Genomic DNA, 22522 nt, shown 5'->3' on the forward strand with positions numbered 1-22522 from the left:
TTTTTAAATAAAGAAGGGAATGCAACATAGCGCTAAGGAGAGGTACTTAGGAGGGTTCGTTATCAATAATTCTACCTAAGTAAAGGAATAATGAGGCCTGTGGCCCCTGAATTAATGTTCCACAAATTTGGAGAAACAGGTAATCAACAACTGCATTTTAGGAAGATAAGGGAAATGATAAAGCAAGAAGAAATTCATCAGATGTTTCATTCGTGTATCATTTCAGCAAGTAATTCAAGCAAGTGTGCCCCTGCTAATGACAGGTTTTATGTAATGACTTGGGTTTATGGTGGTGTTCAAAATACACTGGCCTTTGCTGTCATAGAACATATAGTCGAGTTAGGGAGATAAGACATTAATCTATTAATCATCCAAGTATAAACTTAAAAGCTGAGGTCCTTGATAGGCAGTTGATGTAAAGGGAATTTTGAAAAAATAATCATGGACACACCTGATGTGTTTCTTTTTTTTTTTTATGTTTCTGGGGACATTTTGTTAGATATTTGATACTTTTGAAAATCTATGTTAAAGCGCCTGCATTTGATGTAAGCTTATTCTGAAAAATTTTAAAAAAGGGAATCCACATTTTTATTTTCTTTCAGATGAGAAATATAAAGTTATCAGTGTGAAATATCGTTATGACTATGGAAATAATTCATTTATAGCAAAACTAAATGTTAGCGATGATGTGGAGTGTGAAAATGCCATATGTAAAATGAATGAGATCCGTAACCTACCAGCATGTGAAAATAAGAATGTTACTATCAGTCATACTTCTTGTGATCTTCCAAATAAAATTATAGAATTGGACGTACCACCAGGTAAGTATAAATTGGTTTCTATTTGTATATTTACAAAAGAATACAAATCCACGTGTTTTTCATTCTAGTGGGTGAAGGAATCTGTCTGGTAAATGAACAGGGGTGAGGGGAAAGATGTCAGCTGGACGCTAGTGGGCGAACCTTCTGTTCTTCTAACCCAGTGAAATTAGGTGTTCATAAGCCTTCTTTACCCCTTACTTCCTCCCTATACTCCTTTTACAGAGTGTTTCAAGTAGATTAGGTATGACTTATCCCACTGTGGATAAGTGATTACCTATAAGCTTTCTTCCCCCTCCGTACTTAGTTCAAGTCATTAAATATAGATGTGCACATATTTATTCTTCTAGATACAAGTGTGTCTGGAGTATATTGGGGTAAACCCCAAAGTCAAGGATTTGATGTTTGTGGAAAGAACAAAACTCCGTTCACACACACAAAAAGAGAGTTATAATCATGTTAAGGTGATCAAGCCACTTCTGCCGGCTCACCTACTGCTGAGAAGGGGAAGGGGGTAAGGGTATCAAGCCCCCTACACCGAAGAATATAACAAAATGCATTTTGGAAAAGGGATTCAGGAACTGTGTACATTTGTCTACTCTTTCACATCACATAATAATTCAAGAACACATTTAAATAGGTTGAAGTTTGCATCCATATCTTGGCTATTGCAAATAATTCTGCTTTAAACATAGGGATGCATGTATCCCTTTGAATTAATGTTCTTGTACTGTTTGGGGAAATATCCATCCGCGAGATTGCTGGATTATAAAGTAGTTTTATCATTAACTTTTTGAGGAAGGGTCATACTGTTTTCCACAATGTCTGCATCCCTACCAACAGTGCGTGAGGGATTCTTTTTCTCCACCAACACCTGTTGTTTTTTGGGTTGTTGATTTTAGCCATTCTGATGGTGTGAGATGATAGCTCTTGTAGTTTTGATTCACATTTCCCTGATGATAAGTGATGATGAGCATCTTTTCATGTGTCTGTTGGCCATCTGCCTGTTTTCTTTGGACAAATGTCTGTTAAAGTGTTCTGCCCCTTTTTAAACTGAATTATTTGTGTTTGGGGTGTTCATTTGTATAAGTTCTCTATATATTTTGGATACTAACCCTTCATCAGATATGTCATTTGCAACGGCATGGATACAGCTAGAGGGTATAAAGTGAAATGAAACAGTTAAATACCATATGACTTCACTCACATGTGGAATTTGAGAAACAAAATGAACAAAGGGAAAAATAAGAGAGAGAGGGAGAGAACAAGAAACAGACTCTTAGCGATAAAGAACAAACTAATGGCTACCAGAATGGAAGGGGATGGGGAGATGGGTTGAAGAGGTGGTTAGGGATTAAGGACTTCACTTGTGTTGAGCACAGGGTGATGTATGGAAGTGCTGAACTACTATATTATACACTTGAAACTAATATTACACTGTACGTTAACTAACTGGAATGAAAAGTTTAAAAAGTAGGTTAAATTTTGGTATTTTCAGAAAAATGTCATGTAACTTATTCATTTTCTCCAAATATTACTGAAATAAATTATCATTTAGAAACAGAAAATGACAATTTAAAAAACGTATTCTCCAAGACAGGACCCCCATACTCTAATAATCATTTAATTAAAAAAAATCACAGAGTAAATTAAAAAGTTGAAGATATAAGTAAGAACAAATGAAGTGAGTGTTTTAAAATGTGCAAAAAAATGCAATTTCATCTAGAAATTTGCTTGGGTCCCATTTTTTAAAGGTAAGATAAATTCTAAATAAAATGCTGCCAATTAAATGCTTTCCAAAATGTGTGATGTTAAAAAAAGAATAAGCTATATAATTGAGGCATGTTAAACCCCGAGTTATTGGAGTTTTTCAAAACTTTCCAAACTAAATGCTCTCAAAGACTATATCACGAATATAGTTTCAGAGACTTTAATTGAATATATGGCACACATTATGAATCATTAATCATCTGTTTCTATATCATCTTTTTGACAGATCCTGAAAGTTTCTATTTGAAAACTTGTACAGAGCCAACAAAAGCAAATATTTCTATTTGTTTAAGACTGGAAAAAAAGGAAAACTTTACTTGTGATGAAAAAAAGATTACACACGTACTTAATTGTGGTAAGAATTTAGCTTTGATTGGAATATTTTTATGGTAGAAAGTTGTTCTAGATATTATCTATTCTTTCCTTCCTTCCTTCCTTCCTTCCCTCCCTCCCTTCCTCTTGCTTTCCTTCCTTCTTTCTCTCCCTCTCTCTCTCCTCTTCCCCCCACTCTTCCCCTTCCTCTACCTTCCTTCACCCCCTTTTGGTCTATGGTTTTATGGAGGCAAAACATTGTATTGTCTATACCACTCAAATTCACAAAATAGACAAATACTTTCCCCCAAAATAATCTTTGAAATAGCAAAAGTCAATTAATTTATAAGAATTTTCTTGGCAACTGTTATACACAAGGCATTGTTGAAAAGGTTATCAGGGAAGGGTGCCATAGAAAACATATGACACACATACCGTTAGAATAAAAAGAAAAGCAAACGTAAGATCATGCGACTCAAGAGTTTATGTATGTGGTCAACCCTCCATCAACAAAATTCATGGACAATCTCAAGAACATTTACATGAAAGAAAAGTGGGAAAAACACAATCAGTGCCTCTAGGAATATGGGTTTGGGCTCATATGGAGGACAATAATTGAGATACCAGTTCTTTTTAATAATTAATGAATTAATGTTTTTTTCTTTTTATTTGAATTTGTTAAAGTAGAAACTCTCCTTTGATGTAAAGCCATTTGCTAAGCCGTATTTGGCAAGGCAAACAGACACACACACGCACACACACACACTACACAAAGGATGAAGTGTGACACTGATTGCAATCATCATGTTGTAACGAAGCTTCATAGCTATGATACAAGCAGTATGAGGAAAGCAAGAACAGATTTACAATGAAATGATGATAAAGTAATGGTGTACTTAAAATATCTATTAGGCAAAGGCTAACTCAGGTGGATTCTTAGTTTCTGAACAGAGAACTCATTCCATCAGTGAAATTAGAGACACTCTCAAATTCAGTTAGACTTTTTAATATTTTCTTTAAAATCGAGTATGGTGTACTTATCTGGCAGGGGAGATACGACGATCATGAAGGTGGTTTTCCCAGGGTGAGTTTTATGCATTGCACTCCAGATGCACTGACCCCTGCGTCTTCCTCAAATGTGGGTAACTCGAATGCATAATTGGTGGTAGTGGGGGACTGAGTTTGCGCTTTCCTCTGGAAAAAAAAATTGAGTGTGGCAAAATCATGCATTATTATAGTAGTTTTTAGTATCTTTTACTTATTTCCTATTTGCTAAAGTTTTCAATCTAATAGATATTTATTACAGATATGAAATCTAAAGAGAGAGTTAAATATGATTATTGTATTCGTACATGTACTGATACATGATACTTATTTCTTTCAGCTAACTTTTCTTCATCTAATAAGACCGAAACTTATTTGGAACCCCTTTCACCTAAACAAAATTATTCCTGTAATTTAAAAGTATTGTATGGTGCCAATGAGTTTTTGAACAAAAATGAAACCTTTGAAACAGATGTTGGAAGTGAGTATATCACTTACATCTATATGTAAAATTTCTTCCTATGGTCTTACAATTCTTTGAGAACCAAAGAAAATGATGTTGTAGATTTGGAGAAAGGGTTTCAGAAAATGGATATGTATCAATTTTTAAAGTAGAATTTCAAAAATGGATGATCGAAGATCCAAACCTTTGACAAGTTTTTTTGTTCGTTTGTTTGGTTTGGTTGTTTTGTTTTTTTAAACTGCAAATTCTTGGCCATCATGAGCTTATGGTGGACACAAAACTGAGGTACATGAAATGGTTTGTTCACTTACTTCCCATTTCTTCCTGTAGCCAAGTTCCTTTCTTGGCGCGTCCTGCACCCTCTACCCCTCTAGTAAACCCTACCTTTGATAGAAGTGGGCACATGGCTATGAAAACACAGTGGCGCATCTAAGGATTGGTGGCGATATGATAATTAGTGTTACTAAAATGCAAGCAATATGAATAATAACAAGGCTATAATAGCCAATGACAATTAGAAAGATCCATTTTGGAAAATAATAGCTTTTGGGAGATGGGGGGCGGGGGCGGAAAGGAAGTCCTAAAATTCCACTTTTATTCAGTGGAAGGAGGGAGATTCCAGTCTAGAGTCTGCTAGGAAAAGTATGTTAATTATGTGTATGACAATTTATGAGTAACCACCAAAGAAAGAAGGGCAGAGAGAGGAGGAATGCAAGGCAGTACAGCCACTTTGGAAGATGTTTTGGTGGTTTCGACAGAACGAAACATACTCTTACCTTACAATCTAGCCATCACACTCCTTGGTACTTACTCAAATACTTATGTCAAATACTTACTTGGTACTTATGTCCACACAAAAACCTGCACAGGCATGTTTATGGCACCTTTTTTCATAATTTTTCCCAAACTTGGAGGCAACCAAGATGCCCTTCAGTAGGTGGATGGACAGTACAACCAGACAACTGGAATATTATTGAGCACTGAAAAGAAATGAGCTATCAAGCCATGAAAAGACACGAAGGAACTTTAAATGCTAATTACTAAGTGAAAGGAAGACAATCTGGAAAAGCTACATACTGTATGCTTCCAACTATATGATATTCTGAAAAAGCCAAACTATGGAAGCATTTAAAAGATCGGTGGGTGCCAGGACGAGGTGGGGAGAGTGAAATAAATAGAGCACAGAGGATCTGGGGGACAATAAAAACACTCTGTATGGTACCATAATTATGGCTACATGTCATAAGATACATTTTCTCAAACCTGTAGAATACATGACATAAAGAGTGAGCCCTAATATGAACTATAGACTCTAGCAGATAATGATGTGTCAGTGTAGGTTCATCACTTGTAAACCCTGGTGGGGGACGCTGGTAATGATGGTGCTATGCATGGGCAAAGGCAGGGGAATATGAGAAATCTCTCTACCTTCCCCTCAATTTTGCTGTGAACCTAAAAATGCTCTAAAAAAGTAAGTCTTTAATAATCATAATCATAAATCATGAAATAAGATTTATCCCAATAATGTAAGAATCCGTCAACCTTAGAAAATAGCAATTAAACCATTTTACATACCATTTACTTCAGGAAAGGGGGGATTTTTGCAAGACCATTGCAACAGAAGTTACATTCTTTTTTTTGTTTAATGTTTATTTATTTTTGAGAGAGAGACAGAGACAGGGCATGAGCAGGGGGGGGGGGTGGGGGGGGCGCAGAAAGACAGGGAGACACAGAATCTGAAACAGGCTCCAGACTCTGAGCTGTCAGCACAGAGCCTGACACGGGGCTTGAACCCACGAACCGTGAGATCATGACATGAACTGAAGTCGGACGCTCAAAACAGCTGAGCCACCCAGGTGCCTCAAGAAGCTACATTCTTAAAAACAAGACAAAAGACTTTGTTAATTCACCTACTACATGACCCACCCACTTAAAGTATATAATTCAGTGTTTTTTTTAATATATCAAGAGTTGTGCAATCATCACCAGAATCAACTTTAGGACATTTTCATCACACCAAAAAGAAACCCCATATCTATTAGCAGGCTGTTCTCATTTCTCTCCTGCTTTCCACACCTACGCAGTTACCAATCAACTTTCTGCTTCAATGGATTTTCCTATTCTGGATATTTCATATAAATGGAATTGTATAATACACTGTCTTTAGTGACTGGCTTCTTTCACTTAGCATAATGTTTTCAGGGTGCTTCCATGTTGCAAAATGTATCAATGTTTCAGTTTATTTTTTTATTGCCTGATAATAGTCCATCGTATGGATATACCTTATTTTGTTTGTTCATCCGTTGATTAGTTTTTTCCACTTTTTTGGCCATTATGAATAATGCTGCTATGAACATTCATTTACGAGTTTTGTGTATACATATGTTTTCATTACTCTTGTGTTCATACCTAGGATTAGAATGTGGGGATCATGTTTTGCATTTTGAAGAACAGCCAATCTGTTTTCCAAACTGGCTGCATCACTTTATTTGTTTGTTTGTTTATATTAATATGAAATTGATTGTCAAATTGGTTTCCATACAACACCCAGTGCTCCTCCCAAAGGTGCCCTCCTCCGTGCCCATCAACCACCCTTCCTTCCCTCCCACCCCCCATCAACCCTCAGTTTATTCTCAGTTTTTAAGAGCCTCTTGTGGTTTGGCTCCCTCCCTCTCTGTTGTTTTTTTTTTTTTCCCCTTCCCCTCCCCCATATCTTCTGTTAAGTTTCTCAGGATCCACATAAGAGTGGAAACATATGGTATCTGTCTTTGTATGACTTATTTCACTTAGCATCACACTCTCCAGTTCCATCCACACTGCTACAAAAGGCCACATTTCATTCTTTCTCATTGCCACGTAGTATTACATTGCGTATATAAACTACAATCTCTTTATCCATTCATCAGTTGATGGACATTTAGGCTCTTTCCATAATTTGGCTATTGTTGAAAGTGCTGCTATAAACATTGGGGTACAAGTGCCCCTATGCATCAGTACTCCTGTATCCCTTGGGTAAATTCTTAGCAGTACTATTGCTGGGTCATAGGGTAGCTCTATTTTTAATTTTTTGAGGAACCTCCACACTGTTTTCCAGAGCGGCTGCACCAGTTTGCATTCCCACCAGCAGCACAAGAGGGTTTCCATTTCTCCACACCCTCGCCAGCATCTATAGTCTCCTGATTTGTTCATTTTAGCCACTCTGGCGTGAGGTGGTATCTCAGTGTGGTTTTGGTTTGTATTTCCCTCAAAGTGGCTGCATCACTTTACATTCCCCGTACAGAATGCATGGGGGTTCTAACTTACTACATCTTCACCAACACTTGTTATTGTCTGTGTTTTTTATTATAGTCATCTCAATGCGTGTGAAGTAGTACCTCATTGTGATTTGGATGATGACTAATAATTTTGAACATGGCTTTCAGGTGTTTATTGGCCATTTGTATATATTTTATCTATTCAAAGCCTTTGCCCACTTAGAAAAATTTTTATTGAGTTAGAAGAGTTTTTTTATATATTCTAGACCCAAGTGTCTTGTCAGATATATCATTTGCAAATATCTGTTTCCATCCTGTGAATTGTCATTTTACTTTGTTGATAACTTTTGAAATTGATAATACTTTAATTTTGATGAAGTCAAACTTATCAATTTTTACTCCTTTGCTTATGCTTTTGGTGTCACATTAAAAACCCATTGCCATGGGGCACCTGGGTGGCTCAGTCGGTTAAGCGTCCGACTTCAGCCAGGTCACGATCTCGCGGTCCGTGAGTTCGAGCCCCGCGTCAGACTCTGGGCTGATGGCTCAGAGCCTGGAGCCTGTTTCTGATTCTGTGTCTCCCTCTCTCTCTGCCCCTCCCCCGTTCATGCTCTGTCTCTCTCTGTCTCAAAAATAAATAAACATTAAAAATATTTATTAAAAAAAACCCATTGCCAAATCCAAAGCCATAAAGAATTATTCCTATGTTCTCTTCTAATAATTTGATAATTTTCCCTACTAAATTTTACACTATCGATCCATTTTGAGTTAATATTTGTATATGATGTGAGGTCAGAGTTTGATTTAATTCTTTTGATGCAGTCATTCTCTTGTTCTAGCACCATTTTCTAGAAAGACCATCTTTTCCCCCGTTAAAAGTCTTGCCACATCGTCAAAAATTAATTAATAATAATGAGCTTATTTCTGGCCTCTCAGCTCTATTCTGTTGATCTACATATCTATTTTTATGCTAGGATCACTGTTGGTTACTGCTGCTTGATAGGTTTTGAAATCAGAAAGTATGATTCCTTCAACTTTGTTCTTCAAAATTATTTTGAGTATTCAACTGTCCATGGAATTCCATATGAATTTTAGGAACAACTTGTCAATTTCTACAAAGAAGCCTAACTGGATTTTTTTTTTTTTTTTAAAGAGAGAGAGAAAGAACACGTGACTGGGGAAGTGGAATGGAGGAGAGATAGAGAGACTTAAGCAGGCTCCACACTCAGCATGGAGCCTGATGCAGGCCCCACATCCCTGAGATAGTGACCTGAGCTAAAATCAAGAGTTGGATACTCAAACGACAGAGCCACCCAGGCTGAAGCCAGTTAGGATTCTGATAGGGGTTGCAATGAACCTGTAAAAAATCACTTTGGGGAGTAATATCATCTCAACAATGTTAGCCTTCCAGTCCATGAATACGGGATGTCTTCCCATTTATTTGTTTTCCTTAATTTATTAAACAAATTTTTTTTGTAGTTTTTAGTCAACAAGTTTTGTACTTCTTTTATTAAATTTATTTTCAGTTTTAAATTTATTCCCGATTCTATGGTAGTATTTTCTTAATTTCATTTTCAGATTGGTTATTGCCAGTATACAGGCATACAATTAATTCTCTGTATTGATCTTGTAGTCAGCCATATTACTGAACTTGTTTGTTAATGACAATCTTATAGAATTTTTGATAGAATATACTAAAGTTATTCTAAATTTCATATGGAAGGAGTTAGCTAAGGACTAAGGGAACTGCCTAAAACTGCCTTCCAAAAACCCTCCAAAACAAAATCACAAGAAGAAAAATAAAATTACATTAAAACTATGTCCCCAGATGGGGCGCCTGGGTGGCGCAGTCGGTTAAGCGTCCGACTTCAGCCAGGTCACGATCTCGCGGTCCGTGAGTTCGAGCCCCGCGTCGGGCTCTGGGCTGATGGCTCAGAGCCTGGAGCCTGTTTCCGATTCTGTGTCTCCCTCTCTCTCTGCCCTTCCCCCGTTCATGCTCTGTCTCTCTCTGTCCCAAAAATAAATAAACGTTGAAAAAAAATTAAAAAAAAAAAAAAAAAAAAACAAAAAAAAACTATGTCCCCAGCATACCTAGAAAAATTTAATACTTTTTGAATATTAAGTACTAAAATCTTTGCAATTCTTATAAATCAATGTAACAAAATAGAAATCCTGGGGGGGGGGGGATACATATATTTTTGTAAAAGTATAAAGGCAATTCAGTGGGGGAAAGGCTATTTTGTTTTTCAATAAATGATCCAGGTATCCCTATAGAAGAAAAGATGAACGTTCAGTCTTTACCTCTCAATAAAAATAAAAATTAATTCAGTGATTTACAGGCCTAAACACTGAGATTAGAACTATAAAATGTCTAGACAAAGACATTAGAAAGTCTTTGCTACTTTGGTGTAGGAAAAGGTTTCTTAAGACACATAAAACAAGAATTTTGTAAATTTTATAAATTAGACTTCATCAAAATTGACTGTTCTCTTCAAATAAAGCCATTAAGGAAATAAAAAAAAATCAAGCCATACATTAAGGAAAATATCCACAATTAATTTTCAACAAAAGAAGTTTCTCCAGAATGTATCGGGAACTCTCCCAAATACAAAATAAGAAATCAAGTAACCAAATTAAAAATAGGCAAATATTTTGAACATTTGCTTCAAAAAAGAAGATATGCAAATGGTCAATAAGCATATATAAAGATGCTCAATGTCATTAGCCAACCAGGAAATGAAAATTTAAACAACTATGAGTGGCGCCTGGGTGGTTCTGTAGGTTAAGTGTCTGACTTTGGCTCAGGTCATGATCTCCGGCTTGTGAGTTCGAGCCCCCCGGCACGTCGGGCTCTTGTGCTGACAGCTGGGAGCCTGGAGCTTGCTTCTGATTCTGTGTCTCTGTCTCTCTCTGCCCCTTCCCTGCTCACACTCTGTCTCTCTCTCTCAAAAATAAATAAACATTAAAAAAAATTAAACAAACAACTATGAGAGGATGATGACATTACACACCCGCTAAAATGGCTAACGTCAAAATAACCAACAATACTATTTGTGAATGTAAAGTAATAACTCAGAAATTTTACTCTCAGTATTTATCAAAGAGAGAGAAAAAAAAAAATCTCTACAGAAAGACTCCTACACAAAGATTCATAGCAGATTCACTCCTAGTAGCCGAAAGTCTGGAAACAGTCCCAATGTCCCATCAACACTTAAACGAATAGATAAAATGTGGTGGATCCTTACAATGGAATACTACTCATGAAGTAAAAGAACTAACTACTGACACATGCAACAACGTAATTGAATATCTAGAACATTATATTGAGTGCAGTATGATAGACATACAAAAGTACTATTTGATTTTATCTATGTGAAGTGGATGAAGAAACAAATTGAATCTATAGTAACAGAGAAAAGTTCAGAGGGGGCTTGGGGTTGGGCAAAGAGGCTGAGTTGCCTGGGAAGTGACACAGAAGAAATTTGGGGGGATGATAGAGATGTTCTAGAGCTTGATTGTGGTGGTGGTTATGTAGATGCATATGCTTGTCAGAAGTGATAATTTTACCTCAAATTGGTGTGTTTTAATGTAAATTACACCTCATAAATTGATTTAAGCATTTATTACGTTCTTCATCTCAAGTTGGAAGTTTCCAAATAATGACAGTTAAGTTTATCAGTACTACCAATGACAGATTTTCAGCACAGTGAAATCTAGGAATTCCAAGGTAGATGAACAATAATACTATATCTGAGAGGAAGAGGATATTCGCAGATATTTTAGGTCAGTGGAATACTTGGGCTCCATAGTGCCACTGTAGAGTGACATTTCCTATGTTAAGCGACCTCTAAAGCAAATTTAATGAGACTAGATGTCTTTCTTTTAATTGCATAATTAACTCATAATTAAAATGTGACTGTTAATAATCATAATTATACAAAGGATGTTTTTCCACGTATTATTTTTCATATTTCATATTTCATTCTTATTTTTTAACAGGTCCAAAAGCACCTCCAAATATTACATGCAAGCCTACAAGCTCAACAGAAGGAATGATCACCTGGGAAAGCCCTGAAGATTATTTTGATAATTATGTTCTTTGTTTGCTGCATGCTTCAGGTAATTTGTGTAAGATTTAATTCCATGTCAGGAAAGATGAATCAAGAAGTGGGAAGCACTAGCAATGTGGATTGAACTAGTGAGCAACAACAGAAATACGATGCCTTGTTATTTGGTACAATCTTTACACTCTAAATTCAATCTTTATTCTCTAAAGCCTGGAGAAAGAAACCCTCAGGAAGATAATCCTCATTATTGTCCTCCAAATATTATATGAGTTGCACAGTTTGAACTCCTTATTCAGGCCCACAAAGAAGCAAAAAAATGCCTAATCCCTCAGAGTCAGCTCAAAATGATTTAATGTAGACAGCAAGTTAAATATGTGGCAATCTTGAGTTTTAATGACTTAAATGTTTCCTTTTTTTTTTTTTCTTGAGAAGAAAACTGCACAGTTCTGGGTAAAGAGAAGACCAAACGTCTGCAAAATTTGAAACCTTATACAAAGTACAGTGTGTCATTAAAGGCTTCCACCATGGGAAAAGTACGACGTGATGGACCTGCTGTGACATGTGAATTTGACACACTTGCAGATAGTAAGTTATAAGCCTTAATACTTCTTTCTGTGAATGGCAAGAAACAAGGTATGAACTTTCTTTTCTTTTTCCATTCTTTTTTTTTTTTAATGTTTATTTTTGAGAGAGACAGAGACAGAATGTGAGTGGGTTAGTGGGTTAGGGGCAGAGAGAGAGGGAGACACAGAGTTCGAAGCAGGCCCCAGGCTCTGAGCTGTCAGCACAGAGCCCCCATGCGGGGCTCGAACTCACAAGCTGCGAGATTATGACCTGAGCTGAAGTCAGACGTTCAACCAACTGAGCCACCCAGGCACCCCAGTATGAACTTTTTAGTATACAATCCGTCTTTCTTTATGCTTCATTGGGGAAACACATTGACCTGGCACATTTATTAACATCTAGGGTTTATAATAATTTAAAATACAATAATGTTCTAAACTGTTATCCTGGGTTCTCTGTATTCTTCATAGACCATCACAGATTTGTAAGAATGAAGCTTGAGGCCATATTAACTGGAACAATTTTAAGATTTCAGGCAATTTAAGTACCTAACCAACATAGATAAAAATGCATTGTCTATTGTTTTCTTTATTATCTAGAACTAGTAACTGCCAATGAGACACCTAATAACATCTCACCCACAAAGCATTCACTTGCTAACCTCTACTTACCCGCTTACCTTATAAAATACAGTAACTTATTGGCATTGTCTTCTCTTTGTTACAGCGAACTACTTGTTTTATTTTATGGCACATTTTGTCCTTTGAAGTTTCCTTTCAAAGTCATTTTCCTGTTGCTACCTGTATGATGTCTCCATAGTTTCCAGGCCTAAAGCTAGATCTATCTCCGTGGTGAATGTTAACTCCATTAAGTCAGGAAAGAAGAAACACCCCTGTGTAAGGCAGTATCTGTAGCTCCAGAGACCTTAGCTGGCACCAAGTTCATGAAGAAAAATTGTCTTATTCAGGGATGGATGTGGAATGCTCTTCATGAAATTTAATGTAATTTAGATTCCGGTTTTAAAAGTCCAGATCCTTGAGCTTTATGGTTTTGCTATTTTCCTAAATTTCTGTGAAGTCATAGCAAACAAAGATAATTTGTTGCTCCTCCTAAAGAATGCAGCCAGGTAGGTAGTTACTAGGATAATGTAAGCACCTCAAGAACGGAGGAGCTGGGGCGCCTGGCTGGCTCAGACAGTAGAGCATACAACTCTTGATCTCAGGGTTACAAGTTCAAGCCTCATGTTGGATGTAGAGATTATTTACAAATAAAATCTTAAAAAAAAAAAGAGCCGAAGAGCTCTACTGTATGTAGGCCTTCAGAATCGCTCTATCATCCACTCTTCTCCCCCTGCACCTTTCTTCCCCTCTTCTCTACCCCCTCTTTCCTTCTATTTTCTAATTGTGTATACTCTCCTTAGGGGATGGCACGAAGTCCCATGACTTCAAGTATAACACATATGCTAATATTCATTGAAAGACTGGGGGGTTTATTTTTAGATGTTTTGGTACAGCGTCTTGATGCATGTACTATTATAGCTTCTTCATCCATAATCTCCAAATTAATGCTGAAAATAATTTATATTGGTGGTGCCTGGGTGGCTCAGTTCGTTGGGCGACCGACTTCAGCTCAGGTCATGATCTCCCGGTTTATGAGTTTGAGACCCACGTTATTCTCTGTGCTGACAGCTCAGAGCCTGGACCCTGCTTCAGATTCTGTGTCTCCCTCTCTCTCTGCCCACCCCTACTCATGCTCTGTTTCTGTCTCTCAAAAATGAATAAACATTAAAAATTTTTAAAAATAATTAATAATGTACACAAATATTGCCAACTGATTTAAATATGCATGTACAAAGTGATTAAAGTAACAAATATTCCTTCGTTTTGATAGAGCCAACCAAAGTCAGGAACTTACTTGCTTCTCGGATATCAGATAATAGTATTCTTGTGAAGTGTGATCCTCCTTCAGACTTTAAAGGCCCCAGTAATGGATCCTACCATCTGGAAATCAAAATTGGAGATGCCTTTGTTAAAAATGAGTCACAAATAATTTGCCACTTCTCTGTACTATATCTTCAATATTCAACAAAATACGAATTTAAGGTAAGATAATTTCTATCCTCAACTGTAGTACTAATGTACATTATACTGATTATTACACCATACTTCAATAATACTAAGACCAATTGATGCTCACATGAGCTTTAGAAACTCTTCGTCTAATGAAATCATACTTTAAAGTCTTAAATGGTTGACTCCAAACTTCTTATCCCCAGCTCTAAGAACAATGGTTTCAAGCAAATATTTTGTTGGAGTGTTTTTCACCTTTAATGTAATTTGCTCATAGCAAAATTATTGTGCCTGTGTCAAGAAGCACAACATTTTATACACAGTAAATTAATTTAAATTTATGCACAATAGATTATTACTTTGCAAAATGTTTTATTTACCTTGACTTTTAATCTTTACTAACATGACTTTTTAAATTGCAAAATATTTTACAGGTGCACTGAGGTTAGAAAATAGTAGAAATAAATATTAGGAAATACCAGTGAACATGGAGAATTAAAAAAAAACTCATCTACAAGCTTACTGTCTACTGATCATATTTTATGAATGTGTTTCTGAAATGAAAAAACTCAGTCTTGGCCCTGGTTGTAGGGAAAAACCGTAGTTCCGTCTTTTCTTGTGTGTTCTTTTCTGTGAGTCTCCTGTACAATTCATGTGCAGCGCCACCCTTCTGATGCTTCTGGTCGCCAAATTTGTGTGGAGGTTTTCCTCCACATCAAGCAAGTCTTTGTGGCACCAGCTGGCTATCCTGCAATTTAATTCAAATCTGACACTATCTACCTGGAGATAGTGGCAGATTCCACAGGTTAGGGACTCAGTCCCACAAGACTGTTCCACCCCACTTCAGCTCTAACTGCCAGTAGTTGGTCCCTAGGTTACTCTCAACTTCTGTCTGACTTGGCTATAAATCAGGGGTTCCTATGGCCCTCTCCTCAGGCTTAGTTGCTTGTTAGTGTGGCTCACAGAACTCTGGGAAACACTTATTTACGTTTACCAGTTTATTGAAATATGTGATAAAGGATACAGAGGAACAGTCAGATGAAGAGATACATAGGGTGATGTCTGAGAAGGTCCCAAGTACAGGAGCTTCTGTCCCCATCAAGTTGGGATACATCACCTTCATGATATGGATGTGTTCACCAACCTGATAGCCCCCAAGCCACCTTCTTTGGGGTATTTTAAGGAGGCTTCATCATGTAGGTGTGACCAATCATTAATTTCATTTTCAGCCCTTCTACCTTCTCAAGAGAATGGGGGCTGGGGTGAAAATTCCAAGCTTCTAATCATAGCTTTGGCTTTCTAATGACTAGTCCTCATCCAGGAGCCATCCAGGAGCCCACCCAGTCACCTGATTAGAATGAAAAACACTCCTATTACCAGGGAAATTATAAGGACTTCAGGAGTTCTGTGCCAGGAACCAAGGGCAGAAACCAATATATATTTTCCATTATCTCACAACTTTCATAATATTGTAATGTGCATTTATATATATTCATCATACATATTATCAACATTCTGAACACATAGTTTAGTAACCTACATTTTTCATATATCACTACAACATGAACTTTTTCCATGTTAAATATTTCACTACAATGCAATTTTTAATGGTCGCCTAAGATTCTATTATCTGGCTTTTTAACATTCTACTAACTATAGTTTTCATCTGTTACAAACAACAATCAATTAACACACTTACTGGTAAATAGCACAATTTTTGAATGTGTCTTTAATGATTTCTATTTAAATAAATTCCTGGAAATAAAGGTATTGGGTCAAAAGGAATTTACTTGTATTTTAAGAATTTTTGTGATAATTTTTTTTTCCCTGTAAGTTACCAAATTACCCTTCCCATACAGTCTATTAAATAATTGCTCTTGAGAATCTCACCAACATTGGGCATGGCCTTCTTTTTCTTTGATGTTGAGTAGGTGAGATATGGTATTGACATCTCTTTTTGTTTGAAGAACAAACTGTCGAAGATAACTACAGTTTTTGTTGTTGCCGCTCCCTTGTCCAGTTTTATTGGGGGAAGTTTTTGGATATTAATGATATTAAACTCTTTGTCATATAAGTTGCAAGTTTTGTTTCCAGCTTGTAGTTTGCTTTTTAACTTTATTTATAACACTTTAAATCATACACAATTTTTCCTTTTATTTTTATTCAGTCAGATCTATCAGTTTTATTTCTGATTTAATGGAAATTTCAACAGTCAATAGTTGACTATTCAAAATAATGTTGACAATTGACCTTATACCCTTTATAACTTAAAGAAATGTTTATATATACATATGTTTATATACAAAAACATATGTATTTATAAATATATAACCTATCTTGTTTGTTTAATCAGACATAGTTTGGACTTCTTCCTGTGTTTTTATTGTACTATATTAGATGATGCCATGGTTGTGATGACATGATATGATTTGTTCATATGGTGAATTATAGTGATAGGTTTTGTAAGGATAAACCATGTCACGTTCCAAGAAAAAAAGTCTTGCTCTGTCACTGTGTATTATTCTTTGAAAGCATTATTGAATTCAAAGGCTTTTTTTAAGTCTTTATGAATAGACATTCATAAATGAAACCCTTCAATAAGTGGGTAGAGATGACGGGCACAGGCATTTGTATAGGTGTGGGCATGAATCATTCTTAGTATACTTTGCTATAAAAGTTGTGCTAACCTGATAAATAGCACATTTTCTTGTTTCTTTGCCTTTTTATAACCTTAAATAGTATAGGAATGATTTGTTCTCTGAAAATTTTTTTTTAATCCTCTTGACACAGAGGAATCCTCTCAGAGCCATTTTTTTTCAATATTATTGTTCTTTTCAGAAATTTTACACTTTGTGGATTTATATTTTTCCCATAATCCATATAAAAGAAATATTTTGTTATTACATATCATGTACATTATACTTCATCTCCCATTACTTTTCCAGCACCCATTAAGCTCCATTTATTTTCAGTTTCTCAAATGCACCTAGAATTTGCTCTCCATAGGTACTTTACCTTATGTTCTTCTCTCTTTCTAGAATTTTCTTCTCCCATTCATCAATGTAAGTTATTCTGGAAAAAATATAGGTAAACATCATATTAAAATACAACATTCAGGGGCACCTGGGTGGCTCAGTCGGTTAAGCGTCCGACTTCAGCTCAGGTCACGATCTCGCGGTCCGTGAGTTCTAGCCCCGCATCGGGCTCTGGGCTGATGGCTCAGAGCCTGGAGCCTGCTTCCGATTCTGTGTCTCCCTCTCTCTCTCTGCCCGTTCCCCGTTCATGCTCTGTCTCTCTCTGTCTCAAAAATAAATAAACGTTAAAAAAAATTTTAAAAATACAACATTCAAATTCAAAGTAGTAGATTATTACTTAGTTATTCATTCTTTTCCCCAGCCTTCAAAAGATTGTCTCTTGTTTTCTTCATTGCATGTACCATAATTCATTTTCATGTTTCTTTCTGTCTCCACTACCACATTTATGCCATCACGAGGGATCAATAATTTTAGCTTTATTCATCATTGTGATCTCTGGTTAACAGATTCATAAAGTAATTTTTATCATTGCTCCATTTATTACTTTTCTTTTTGTAGATTTGTTTTTATGTTCTTCTGCTAATTTGGGATTGAAAGCATTTTTGGTCCATTTCTTTATTTTTTTATTATTAAAAAAAACAACAAAAAAAGAAAAAATTAAACTATGAATTGTCTTTTGGTAAAATTTTGACTGTATCCCATGCCTGTGTTATTATTAATTTTTCTTTTTTTTATTTATTAAATTTTTTTTTACATTTATTTATTTTTGAGAGACAGAGTGAGACAAAGTGAGAGTGGGGGAGAGGCAGAGAGAGAGGGAGACAGAGAATCTGAAGCAGGCTCCAGACTCTGAGCTGTCAGCACAGAGCCTGACACGGGGCTTGAACCCACAAACTGTGAGATTATGACCTGAGCCAAAGTTGGATGCTTAACCGACTGAGCCACCCAGGAGCCCCTATTATTATTAATTTTTCAATGACTGACATAAAATTTAACAAGTGGATTTTTAGAGTAGAATGTTCTGATTATATTTCCCAAGAATTTATATTGCAGTTGGAAAGAATTTCTAATTTATCTGTTTTTTAAAGAGATAGTGTTTCTAGCTTTTAAAAGATAATTAGCTTTTATAATTTCTACTATTTTTAAACGTTTATTTATTTTTGAGAGTGAGAAAGAGAATGTGTGCAAGCAGGGGAGGGACAGAGAGAGGGGGACAGAGGATGCTAAGCTCTCAAAAGAGAGCCTGATGCGGGCTCGAACTCACAAACCACGAGATCATGACCTGAGCCAAAGTCAGACGCTTAACCAACTGAACCACCCAGAAGTCCTACAATTTCTATTTTTTGGAATTAATAGAGTATTTTTTACAGTTAAATGTATAATGAATATTTACAAATATTCTGTGAGTACTGAGGAAATTATATATCTTCCAAAGGGTAAAAACTTAGATATATATTGTCCAAATGTATCATGTTTATCTTTTAATGATATTATTCAGATTTGTTTTTACCTTTTTTTTTTTCCAAAGCCTCTTACTGCTCTCTTATTCTTTTCAGTTTCCCTTATATAACTAAATTGTTTTGGCTTTATTTGTATTCAATATTATGAGACACAGGGAGTTTTGCTAGTTAGGTTAATACTGTAGATTTTACCCTGTATCACTTGGGGGTATCAATCCTTATAACTTTAACCCTTGTGAACTAAATATCAATTTATTATAAACACTGTGATTGTCATATTGTTTCTATTTGCTTTTACCAATTGTATGTTCATTTTGTGTGTAACTTTTACAAACAGTACATGGTAGTTTCCCTTTTAAATAAAATGTATAGATATTAACCTATCAATAGGGAATTTTAACTTTAAGCTTTGAAGAATTTGATGTGTTGGAGTTTATTCCTTCAGTTTCACTTACTCTTGCCGATTATACTATTATTATTGTTGTTGTTGTTGTTGTTGCCAAATAAGCTAAGATTTCTTTATGTCTTTTTCACTGTTAAATATTTTCTTTGAAAAACTATTTGATAATAAGACATTGACATAATCTTGAGGTTTCTATTTTTAAATTAACGTTAACCTGTATATTTTAAATTAAAATAGACACCACTGTATGAGAAATAATGTATGTGTTGCATTATGATAGATAAATTCACGTTAGAAAACTATTTTGTTTTATTACTGGAATTCAGGTCTATTACAACAACAGACACCATAATGGAACTCCAGAATCTGTTTTTCATTCAACATCTTGTAAGTCATTTTTTGGCTCTTTATTATATTATATTAAAATATATATTAACATTACAAACCTTTATTATTTTACATTCGTGCTTATATTTAATTATTAAATGTTTATATATTTCCTATCAAGGTAATATTTTATGTTTTCTGAAAAAAAACATGTGTAGGTGAATAAAACAATATTGTTTTATTTTTAATTTTTTATTTGAATGTAGTTGACACAAATACTACATTAGTTTCAGCTGTACAATGGAGTGATTTGGCTTCTCTTCATTTATCCTATGCTCACCACAAGTGTTCCTACCATCTGTGACCATATAACACTATTACAATATTGTTGGCTATATTCTTTCTGCTGTGCCTTTTATTCCTGTGACTTACTCATCCCATAACTGGCAGCTTGTATCTCCCACTCCTCTTCACCCATTTTGTCCCCCCACCCCACCTCTCTTCTCTCTGGCAATCATTAATCCGTCCCCTGTAAAATACAGTATTTTAAATTCAATTAAAAGATTCCATTATTAAAGGAGGTAGATTTCATAAAACAATTTGTAAGAGGATATATCTGTATAGACTTAAATTATGAGTATGTTTATGACATTTTTCATGACTGTTAACAAAACATGTTTGTTTTGTGTACCGTTTTGGAGACTTACCTATTTTGTCTTATTCTGTCCCTCAAAGTTGAGCTTGGTAGAGGCAGGCATTAGATACAAATCTGTCCTGATTTACCTAATTACAGCTAAGATAAAAATCGCTTAATTACAACATGGCTATTTAATTTTTTATCATTGCTATTTTAAATATTTTGATCAAAATAAAGTTGCAGATAGAAAAAAACCACTTAAACTTAAATGTCATTATAACAATGACATTAACAGCTTTGTGTCACCACTCCCCACTCATTGTCCTGCTCACCAAGACAGCCACTTTTCACCATTTCTGTTTTCAGTTCTTCTTATGGTTATCTCTATAGGGGTAAAGAATATTAGCTGCTCCTCTTTCTAGAGTTAGTAACATTGCCCATGGATTTCATCCTACAGAGGGAGAAGGCAGTACACTGTTTTAAGTTTCTCAGCTTGTTCACCATTTGTATGTTTGTAAATTAAATTAAATGATGTAAATTTCTGTGTTGTGTTATCAACTGTAGACAGTTTCTTTTACTTTTTTTTAATGTTTATTTATTTTTGAGAGAGAGAGAGAGAGAGGGAGCCGGGAGGGGCAGAGAGAGAGGGAGACACAGAATCTGAAGCAGGCTCCAGGCTTGAGCTATCAGTACAGAGCCCAATGCAGGGCTTGAACCCATGAACCGTGAAATCATGACCGGAGCTGAAGTCAAGCGCTTAACTGACGGAGCCACCCAGGCGCCCCAACTCTAGACAGTTTCTGATGCTATCATTGCAATGTCTCAGTCTTACTCTCTTACACACACATGCAAGTGTGCAAGCACTAATGCCTTATTTCCCAAAGTCTCTGAAAAGAGGAAAGATATAAAAATTCATGTTCCAAACTGTTGTCCCAGGTCCCATGTAAAGTTTCCACTCTTCCTGCTCTGATTTATTAAATAAAAGCTTCTAATACTAAATGCCCACCAAATTCAACCAGATAGCTTTGATTTTATTTACATATAAATACTTTTCTTTTATAATTTCTTACAATAAAAACAACTCCATTGAATTGTTTTTTTTCTGCCTATGCAGATAACTTCTAGCTGCAGCACCTACTCTTGGGAGTCATAGACTCAACTGGACGTTTCACACTCACTCACATTTTACTAGGCCAGATGTGATACCATTTCACTCAAGGAGACACAGAACAGAAAACACAGTGCGCCAGCAAGGGGGCGTAGCGATAGTGGTCACAGTGCCCATGGCAACCCTGGAACTGTTCTTTGACCCTCCCAGAGGCAAGTGAGATGTGAGAGAATCGGGTCACATGTGTGGGTGTGCTAGCTGCCCTTGCTTAGAAGCCCCCCGTTAAGAAAGGAATCGGTATCTCTTAGAATAGTTCCTTGGGAGTAGCTTCCAGACATGCCACAGGGATTGTGCCCAAAAATGAGATGTGCCCTGGGTTACTCCACTCAGGGAGACCGAAAACTGGGGCTTGCACCAGGACAGTGTGGTTCACACATAAATCTTCCTGTCCAGGCACAGTTGAGCAACCAGGGATCATTTTCGTCATTGGCAACATTGCCTAGAAAGGCAGCTAACATTCCGCTTTTATCAGATTTCCATGTCCGTGGAGCTAGAGTGTTATCCCACGGTCCCTTCCTCACCAAGCAGAAAAAGTTTTATTGACTCTTCACTCACGATGGCATTTTTGTAATAGATAAATGACAGAATGAGGTTTTAATAGTAATGTCTTCACCAGGAGAAGTCTTGGGTTGTGACTTGCCAAGAATGCACCTCCTAGAAAAGTTTTGCTGAGCTTCCCTGGCATAAGACTTCATTAGCCACACGTTGACAATGTTCCCGAAAGAGCTCCTGGGGCCCTTTCTTCCTGTACTGATTTGGACTACCTAGGTGTACAGCTTAGCTACTGTGGTAAAATTTTCCTTCATTAGCTTCCTGTTTCAGAATTGCTACATCTGAATCTCATTTGTTAAAAAAAAATTACTGGTATATATTCTCTAGTGTAAGAAGAAAATATTCTAATTCTGGCACACATAAAAATGCAATGCTTTAATTCTACTCTGTCACTTGATCCATAGGTTGACCTGGCATAGAATTCTGTGTTTAAAAACTTAGTATTGAAAAAGTATTTCTGTTTCGTTCTCCTGCATCCAGTATTACTTTCTAATGCCATCCTGTTTTTCGTTCTTTGTCTGTATTCTCATATCTTTTTTCTCTTTGGGACTTTTAGGCTTTCCTCTTTATTCTTTGTCT

At 36.1% G+C, this 22522-nt stretch overlaps 1 protein-coding gene and 1 non-coding gene across 6 annotated transcripts in view; both read left to right on the forward strand.

Moving 5' to 3' along the window:
- Positions 1-22522, forward strand: part of PTPRC (protein tyrosine phosphatase receptor type C) — a 124844-nt gene that overhangs the window by 69541 nt on the left and 32781 nt on the right. For all 5 annotated transcript variants that reach the window (XM_047839959.1, XM_047839961.1, XM_047839962.1 and 2 more), the window contains 7 exons: positions 603-821; positions 2815-2943; positions 4285-4425; positions 11661-11780; positions 12161-12313; positions 14183-14394; positions 19586-19646. In XM_047839959.1, the coding sequence (XP_047695915.1) occupies positions 603-821; positions 2815-2943; positions 4285-4425; positions 11661-11780; positions 12161-12313; positions 14183-14394; positions 19586-19646 (1035 nt within the window). The remainder of the gene's footprint in view (positions 1-602; positions 822-2814; positions 2944-4284; positions 4426-11660; positions 11781-12160; positions 12314-14182; positions 14395-19585; positions 19647-22522) is intronic.
- LOC125155900 (U1 spliceosomal RNA) lies at positions 3934-4097 on the forward strand. Its single transcript, XR_007148416.1, has one exon. It is a non-coding gene; the product is annotated as a U1 spliceosomal RNA (small nuclear RNA).

Source organism: Prionailurus viverrinus, chromosome F1, assembly GCF_022837055.1.
Source record: "Prionailurus viverrinus isolate Anna chromosome F1, UM_Priviv_1.0, whole genome shotgun sequence".
In the NCBI taxonomy this organism is placed as follows: Eukaryota; Metazoa; Chordata; class Mammalia; order Carnivora; family Felidae; genus Prionailurus; species Prionailurus viverrinus.